At 39.3% G+C, this 9,284-nt stretch overlaps 1 protein-coding gene across 11 annotated transcripts in view; it reads right to left on the reverse strand.

Moving 5' to 3' along the window:
• Positions 1 to 9,284, reverse strand: part of LOC107756173 (serine/threonine-protein kinase MARK2-like) — a 36,922-nt gene that overhangs the window by 12,367 nt on the left and 15,271 nt on the right. For 6 of the 11 annotated variants that reach the window (XM_016573192.1, XM_016573201.1, XM_016573200.1 and 3 more), the window contains 10 exons: positions 7,250 to 7,405; positions 5,112 to 5,165; positions 4,734 to 4,782; positions 4,378 to 4,443; positions 3,158 to 3,228; positions 2,710 to 2,766; positions 2,343 to 2,579; positions 2,149 to 2,268; positions 703 to 841; positions 205 to 317 (listed from right to left, as the gene is read on the reverse strand). In XM_016573192.1, coding sequence (XP_016428678.1) covers positions 205 to 317; positions 703 to 841; positions 2,149 to 2,268; positions 2,343 to 2,579; positions 2,710 to 2,766; positions 3,158 to 3,228; positions 4,378 to 4,443; positions 4,734 to 4,782; positions 5,112 to 5,165; positions 7,250 to 7,405 — 1,062 coding nt within the window. Of the gene's footprint in view, positions 1 to 204; positions 318 to 702; positions 842 to 2,148; positions 2,269 to 2,342; positions 2,580 to 2,709; positions 2,767 to 3,157; positions 3,229 to 4,225; positions 4,248 to 4,377; positions 4,444 to 4,733; positions 4,783 to 5,111; positions 5,166 to 7,249; positions 7,406 to 9,284 lie in introns of those variants that run through there. The other 5 variants (XM_016573203.1, XM_016573198.1, XM_016573195.1 and 2 more) reach the window with 4 other exon arrangements.

Here is a 9,284-nt window from a genome sequence, read left to right on the forward strand (position 1 = left end):
GTCTTGTGGAGCGCTTTCGGAGTATGCATTTATTTGTCATTTTAACTGTTTGGAAATGGAGCGTAAATTTGGAAGTCCTTCAAAGATTTATTTTCCTGTTGCGCCCTCTATAGGACCAGCGACTAGTCAGCAGCAAGCTTAAAGTGTCATGGCAGAGCATTGAAGTCGACTAGTCGGTGCAACCCCTACTTTAGAGTAACATACCTCTGAGTTCCTATAGTCCAGTAATAAGTAAGTTGCCATGACATCATTGTATTTTTGGTTGATCAGGGAGTCTTGTATCTCATCTAGAGAGTACCCCATCCGTAGCATAATATCTGAGAAGACAGACCAAAGATTTAAATAAGAAAAAAATATTATTATAAGAGCTATAATGCATCAAACCTTTAATAGTTTATATTTTCATTACACAACACTAACCTCAAGTATAAGCAACACAACTAAATATATCCATTTTGAAAGTAACAACTATCAAAATAAAAGAAAACAATAATCATGCACAAACCACACACCATAGAGAGAAAATAAATCAGGACAAACGTTAATTGTTGTTTTAACTCACAAATTAAGAGGCTCAAATGAGCTGATGTATGTCATTTAGATTCAGTCCCATCACCAAGATTTGTTACCCAACCATAATCCATATCGGTCTCAAACCCCACCCGCCACCATCACCAAAGCCCCGGGCCACGTCTGCCCCACCTCTCTTCCAACCCCCTGCACTGCTGGGGTGCTGACCTGTCCTCTTAGGGTCCTTGTAGTCAGGTTGGGGTTCGATGTAGGGCTTCAACTCGTCGTCCTCATGGCCCGCATTCATCCACCGGTCCTTCATGATCTGCTGCTGAGCGTAAGGAAGGAAAGAGTACAAGGTGAAGAGATCATATGGGGTGGGGCCCACTGGTATAAAGTAGCATGATGCAAAAAAAAGAGTTGGCCTTTATGAAGAGGATACACTGACAGTCAACTGGGGGCAGCACTTCAAAAGCACATCACACAGTGCTGAAAAGCTGAATCAGTCCAACAAAACATATCAATCCGCAAACAGTTGTTTGTGCAGAGTCTAAGCCTCAGACTGTACGCCCACAGACCTGATGCATACTGCACACAAAAATAGAAAAAGCTGGCTAAAATCACCAGATCTGATCGCCTGGGTTTTATGTAATTTCCAGGAATAAAGGTTTATATCAGTCTATAATTTTTACCAGGTAGCTGCACAGGCAGAACTGATCACTGGATTTATTTAGCTTGAGAGGTTCATGGCATTGAATCTTACATACAGGCAATTTATAAGGAGTTTATATCAAATTTTCAAACAATAGAAATTAAAATAGTTTATTTACCATTCTGGTTTGTTGAACAGTTATATGATCGAATGGTCCATTGGACCAGGGTCGTAACAATATTAAGATCGAAAGGAAAAGGGTAAAACAATAAAATCTTTACATAATCCGTATTAATAAAAACCAACCTTTGAGACATAAAGTGCCTAAAATTGAAGAAACACTAATATCGTCTTGGCCAGGATAAGGTGCAATGTAGACCAGACTTTACACAATAGTTTAAAGGGTTAGTTCACCCAAAAATTTAAATTGTCATTAATTACTCAGCCTCATGTCGTTCCAAACCCGCAAGACCTTTGTTTCTTCTCTTCCATTCACTAAAGTACCACGACGCATGCGTGTGGTGCTGCTGACGCAGGAGCCGGCGTTATGACATAGATCCCGGATCCGCTGCGCCTTGTTTACAAGCAGAGAAATGCACACACTTGTGTTGTGGTACTGTTGTGAATGCGCGTCGACTGACACGGAAGAGAATAAATTGCTGAATAAAGTCATTATTTTTGTTTTCTTTGCGCTCAAAGTATTCTCGTAGCTTCATAAAATTACAGTTGAACCACTGATGTCACATGGATTATTTTAATGATGTCCTTACTACCTTTCTGGGCATTGAACATGTCAGTTGCATTGCTGACTATGGAGGGTCAGAAAGCTCTCGGATTTCATAAAAAATATCTTCATTTGTCAAAGATGAACAAAGGCCTTATGGGTTTGGAACGACATGAGGGTGAGTAATTCATGACAGAATTTTTGGGTGGACCCTTTAAAAGTCAAGACAGAAAATTGTGTAAGTATTTCTGAATGTACAAACATCAAGGCTCCCTCTCTTGGTTGGGTTGAGTATGAGGAATTTCTTCAGTAAGTTCTCACAGTCGGTCGACATGTAGAAGGGAATCCTGTACTTGCCCCTTAAAACCCGTTCTCGCAACTCCTAAGAACACAAAAACACAAGCATTCAGCATTTAAGTCAAAGCTGTTGACACTGACACCTCTTTCTATGCTCACCTTTAGGTTCTGTCCATCGAACGGCAAAGAACCGCTGACCAGTGTGTATAATATGACCCCAAGACTCCAGACATCCACCTCCGGCCCGTCGTACTTCTTCCCTTGAAAGAGCTCGGGGGCAGCATAAGGAGGGCTGCCACAAAAAGTATCTAGCTTGTTGCCCAGTGTGAACTCGTTACTGAAGCCGAAATCGGCAATTTTAATATTCATGTCTGCATCCAGGAGCAGGTTCTCTGCCTGCAAGCAAGGGAGGATTTTTGGTGATTACGTATTTAGGGATGAAACCAAATCTGCATCAGTATAGAAGACCAGTCACAAAGGCAGAGGTAAAGATATATAAAATACAGTGCGAAAATATATTGTGTACCTTGAGGTCTCTGTGGACAATGCACTTCTGGTGACAGTACTGCACCGCTGACACAATCTGCAAACACACATAAAAAGCTGGTATTAGCTTACAAACAAACTGCATCTCAACACTAGCTTACACACAAACAGAATTCTAAAATTATTTCTTACAGTAATTTTAGCAACCCATTTACATCTCGTATTGGCATTAAATTGGCACTGACTCCTTGAATAAGCACCTTAAAAAGAGGTTTATACTATCAGACTATATTATTAAACACAGTCTTTTACTTGTGATCGGATCAACCATACCATCATAAATTTTAAAAGTAGAAAAGAAAGCACATGCAATAGAGAAACCCAAACACCACTGATGTGTTTACAGCCCCTATGGTGCTTTGTATTCATGCAACAGCAATATCAAATATGCAAGTGAGTGAATAACAGCCAATTGCGCAGCATCTCACCTGTCTGAATTTGGCTCGAGCCTCTTTCTCTTTCATTCTGCCGTGGGCTACGAGGTAATCAAACACCTCACCTGCAAACCAAGAAGGGGAACAACGGTCACGGTTAGAAAAGAAACAGTTCCACAAACTGAGAGGGTAAGCTAGAAGTCTGGCTTTGGTACGAACACAGCCTCTAGTACTTTACTATAAAGCAATAATTTGTATAACAAATAAACAGCCGCAGGTGACTGAAAAGAAACTAGAGCTGCCAATAAATTCAATATTGATAATTCATGATGTGTACACGTTGAGTTCTGCAAGGTATTTGCATGGCATACAAAGTAGAATATGTGTGTCGCTGTTTCCTTTGGAATGCGGCCTATGCAGTGGGATGTTTTTGCAGCTGTCGCCGGATGGTCATCTTAATGTTTGTTAAAAAAAGAATAAAAAATATTTCTACTTAAATTTAGCCATACAAAAATGAATATTCTGTCATCATTTACTCACTGGTAACAAAAAATAATATATTCTGAAGAATGTTGGTAACCAAAAGGTTTTGGTCTCCATTAACTTTCCATAATATGGACAAAAAATACAATGGGAGTCAATGGGAGCTGACCAAATCTTCTTCAAAATATCTTCTGTGTTCTGCAGAAAAAAAATGTATTACAGGTTTGGATCAACCTGAGGTTGAGTAAATTATAGAATTTTCATTTTTGGATGAACTATCCCTTTAAGTTTTATTAAACATCTCAGTTGGATTTGATTTAGATCAATTACTAAATGCTTTTAAAGAACCTCTTGCATAGATGGATTAACTACAGTGCCTGAACAACTGAACCGTGCTGAACAGCAGTGTATTTTCATCCGTGTCAGGGTCGGAAATTTGAAAAATGATGATACAGTAAGATGGTAAATTTGGGTATTTAATAGAGACAGTGATCAGAACTATAGACTGAGAGCCACATCCTGTCTACAGTAAACTACAGAGGCATTTACAGAACAGCTGAACATTCAGAATGCAGAGAGAGAAAAACACTGTAACAGGGTAGAAATATGAGTTTAAAATGGATTGGGGAGAGCTCTGACCTCCGCTGGCATATTCCATCACCAAGTAGAGGGTCCTACAGTAAACTACAGAGGCATTTACAGAACAGCTGAACATTCAGAATGCAGAGAGAGAAAAAACACTGTAACAGGGTAGAAATATGAGTTTAAAATGGATTGGGGAGAGCTCTGACCTCCGCTGGCATATTCCATCACCAAGTAGAGGGTCTTATCTGTCTCAATCACTTCAAATAACTTCACTACATGAGGACAAGAAAAAAAAAAAGACAAATGTAAGAAAGGTTTGACACATTTTGCTTTATTTAAATGCAATGCAAGTATGCTGAAGACTAAAAATCATTTTGATTTGGGTTATTCCCAAGAGGCTTTACGCTCACCAAATCCAGTTACACAGAAAAACACTGACATTTGGACAAGGATTAATGAACCCAAAAAAATGGGAAAAACCCCAGTGGGCACAGCCAAAACCGGAAAACTGGAGATTCAAGCTGAGGGACTTAAGGGCGATTTGTCTGTCAGTTAAGCTCACCGATATTTGGGTGATTCAAGAGCTTCATGATCCTCACTTCCCGAAATAGCTGAAAACGGAGACAGAAGATGTAGATGTCCTTCACAGAGCTTAAATATTTCAAGCTTGTGCACACATGAGTAAAATGTGGTTAAGAACTACCCCCACCAAATCCCACATCTAACCAGCCCTTTACTTCAGGAAGTACTTGAGTCTAATTTTCTATAATTAGCTGCCATGGGCTCTATAGAGAAACGGCTTTGCATCTTGAAAGTTGTGAGGCAACAGGAAGAGACACAACTTAACAGGGGTGGGAGAGTTAAAGAAAACAAATTAGCAGTATACTTCTGAAATTGCATTCTGACCCTATTAAACCTAAGGAAGAAGGGTCAGACTCACCTTTTGAAGACTTGAGGAGTTGAGCTGAGTCTTGTCTATGATTTTTACCGCCACCTGATTGAAAGGGTAAAGAGTTCGGTTAGGGAAAAGCCCTGAGGCTGCAGGCACACATCAGCCTCGTCCTGCCTTCATACAGATCATAATCTCACATCATCAGGAAACAATTCACCATGCCGCATTGAGATTACAGCATGCTGCTCATGCGGTGAGCTCACACACGCGAACCCAGAGTTTTCACCTTCGCCCCTCTTCTCTATCGGTCTAAAACCTCTCTCTGCAGTCAGGAGTCACATGGTGTGTTATCAGTGTCTCAGAACCATGCAGTCTCATATTAGCAGGCACAGGGATCCAAAAACAAGCCCAGCTGAATGTTAAGTGTGCTGTAGCATGCACAAAGAATGGCTAGTGGAAGATTCATTGAGTATATCTCAGCACGTTATGAAATACAGTATTAAAGCACCTTAAAGGAATAGTTCACCTAAAAATGAAAATTCTGTCACCATTTACTCACCCTCATGTCATTCAAAACTTGCATAAGTTCCTTTCTTATGTTGAACACAAAAGAAGATATTTTGAAGAATTAAAAAAAAAAAAACTAATAGTTGTTGGTCACCATTGACTTCCATAGTAGGGTAAAAATACCATGGAAGTCAATGGGGACCATCAACTGATAACCAGCATTCTTCAAATTTAAAATATCTTCTTTTTGATTTTCAACATAACAAAGAAACTAATATAGGTTTGGAAAGACATGAGGGTGAGTAAATGATGACAGAATTTTCATTTTTGGGTGAACTATCCATTTAAAGTCATGATGTAACTGAAGAAGAGAAAGATCTTAACTTTTGCATTGTGACATACATCCAAGTGAAAAGATTATCCAAAAAAACATAGTAGGGGTGGTGACTTGGTTCAATTCATTGGTTGTCGATTGGGCAGATTTTGAGCAGATGAAACAATTAGAGAAGTCTGACATGCATCAACAGAGAGAAGTCTTTCGAGATATTTCAATTAAATTAAAATTATAATGTAATGAAACATTTGTATGAATGAATCACAATAAGATCATGACTATGCATTTAGAAAATCTATGAATTGCGTGAATTTTCATTTCATGCAGACTTTAAATTTAAAAGTGAGAGAACGTATTTAAAAGGGTCATATGATGTGATTTCAAGTTTTCCTTTCTCTTTGGAGTGTTACAAGCTCTTGGTGCATAAAGATCTGTAAAGTTGCAAAGACTAAAGTCTCAAATCCAAAGAGATATTCTTTATAAAAGTTAAGAGTCAACCAGGCCTAACTAAAACGGCTCGTTCTAACAAGACCCCACATATCTACGTCACTATGTGGAAATATTAGCATGCCGCCCAAATGTGGACGCAAAAAAAGAAGGCGTGGTTTCAGGAACAGCAGTAGTGTTGATGCAGCCATGTCAGTGAGACGCTGTGTGTTTCAGTGCCAAAGCAAAAGCACTTTATTTGGCCTTCCGGAAGTAGATGCAATTAGGAATCATTGGTTAAGATTTATGAAAAATAATGTGTTTTTTGAACATTAAAGCATTGTCAACATATTCTGTTATACCAAATACACAAAATAATGATCTTTAAAATAGCATCATATGACCCCTTTAAACAAATAGAACTCCTTCCAGTTTTTCCAAGATGTGTAATCAATTAGCATTTTTTTAATAGCAAGTATTTTACAGCGTATTAAAAAAACTGGTATTATTAGATGTTGTTCCGAGTAATCTGTTAATTAATTGTGCTTCTCCACATCATAGTACGATGACAACAGAAATACAATTTAATGATATTATTGGGAAACACTATATTGCCATTTCTACATAAAGTATGTAGGTTGTCATCACCAGTGACGTACACGCTTTCAGTGCATAGCAGAGGCAGTGGTTTTTTTTTCTGAGAGGGATCAGGTGGACGGCTGCTACTGTTGCTTTAAAATCTCAGAGGCGTCAGTCTTGAGCTAACAACTGAGCAGCATGTTTATCATCATCTGCATTATGGAAGTCAGACAAATGACTCAAACACATTCCACTTATCAGACAAATCACTTGCCATTTAAACAGCCTACGGTTTGCCTTGTGTCACATTCTTTATTTGGGGGGTAAATGCAATCCTCACCTCTTTGCCAGTGAGGACGTGCTTGGCCAGTTTGACCTTGGCGAAGTTGCCTTTGCCGATGGTTTTCAGGAGCCTGTAGCAGCCGATGTGGGGCTGCTCGTCTGCTGTGGAGTGGGGCATGTTGCAGCGCCCCCCGGGCTTTGAGTCGGAGTGAGACTGCAAAGGGAGAGAGAAAAACAGTTTAGGCCAGTGTTTGTTTTTTCCAACTATTCCAGACCACAGTTCTTCACCTGGGAATGGTTATGAAGGTTGAACCTAAACGCACAGATGGGAGGTTTGCAGGGCAATGCTTTAATAATATCCTTATCAGAGCTCGGGTGATTCTGATTGGATAGGACTGTCGCCAGTCGCCATCTGATTTTCACACTAAGCAGACATGCAGAGGGAGGCAGAGATTAAGAGTGAGGTAGAAAATGGAAAAGACCGTGAAAAAAGATTAAGGATGTACCAAAATTTCGGCAGAAAACAACATTTTCATTGCCTGAAAGAAAAAAAAAACAGGCAGAAAATCTTGGCCAAAAATGAGAACAGAAACTACATTGACATCCAATAAAAGAACCATTGACTTAAAAAAAAAATCTGATTACAAGGTTCGGGTTTCATTTAAGTAAACAGCAGCTGCTGATGGATGACATATTGACGGGAAAGAGACAGACAAGCACAATGTTTAAAGGGGTCATATGATGCGATTTCAATTTTTCCTTTCTCTTTGGAGTGTTACAAGCTCTTGGTGCATAAAGAAGATCTGTAAAGTTGCAAAGACTAATGTCTCAAATACAAAGAGATATTCTTTATAAAAGTTAAGAGTCAGCCATGCCTACCTAAAACGGCTCGTTCTAACACACCCCACATGTCTACGTCACGATGTGAGAAGATTTGCATAACGCCGCCCAAACGTTCACGCAAAGAAAGAAGGCGTAACTTTAATTCTCAGTGTAGAGTAGTGCTTGTTGTTTGTCATTTCTCCGATCACAAATGCAGACATGGTTTTATGTTTACGCGGCGCGATGCAACGCGTATAAAGACAGTACAAGTCATTATATTCCATAATTATGTCCCCACTGGATGCAATGAATGCCTCGTTTATAATGGGTTTTCATGTTTTTGAATCATCGCTCCGGCCTGACAGGGCATCATCACAGTATGGTAAGGGGCGTAACATTTCCGTCACACGCTTGAGGTATTCGGCCAATCACAACGCACTGGATAGCTGGCCAATCACAGCACACCTTGCTTTTCAGACCGATGAGCTTTGCAAAAATCGACGCTTCAGAAAGGCGAGGCATAGAGGAGAAACAATAATGTACAGTAAAAATACAAAAAAACAGTAATACTATAAAACAGTATTACCATTTAAAATAACCTTTCTATTTTAATGTATAATGTAATGTATTCCTGTGATGGCGAATCTGATTTTTCAGCAGCCATTAATTTAAGACTTTAGTGTCATATGATCTTGGTCATATGACCATAACATCTTAACATAACATCATAACATCTTGGTCTTTAAGAAATATTTCTTATGCTATTTACAATTTTGTGTGAGGCTTGATACATTTTTTCAGGGTTCTCAGATGACTAGAAAGTAAAAAAAAACACAAAAAAAAAAAAGTAAACAGAATTTTAGCAATTCCAAACCAAGACTAGTACAAAATTAACACTTTTATAGTTTTGATTTTCAGACCAGTATTTCAGTTTCAGCCTTTTCCATTTCAGTGCATCACCAGCAGAGTGGATGAGAAAAGAGAGAGATGGTTAATGTGTGATGCTGTGAATTTTGTCACAGGACACACAGCAGGCAAGGGAAAAAAAAAGAGGAAGCTGACTGAGTGAGAGAGCGAGTTTGACAACGGGGATTTCTCTTGACTGTTGTGAGGTACACTTGGTTCTTTCTGTGTTGATTGGGGAACAGAGCATCAATTGTGGCTTGTCCCCGTGTGTGTGTTAGTGCTGTGTTCGATACGACGATGTATCGTCACAGAGATTTGACGATCTGGCCCTGTATCGATATTGTGGCACGTGTGCAGCAGTGGAC

This window comes from Sinocyclocheilus rhinocerous, unplaced genomic scaffold (genome assembly GCF_001515625.1).
Source record: "Sinocyclocheilus rhinocerous isolate Xijiao unplaced genomic scaffold, SAMN03320098_v1.1 scaffold682, whole genome shotgun sequence".
NCBI classification, from domain to species: Eukaryota; Metazoa; Chordata; class Actinopteri; order Cypriniformes; family Cyprinidae; genus Sinocyclocheilus; species Sinocyclocheilus rhinocerous.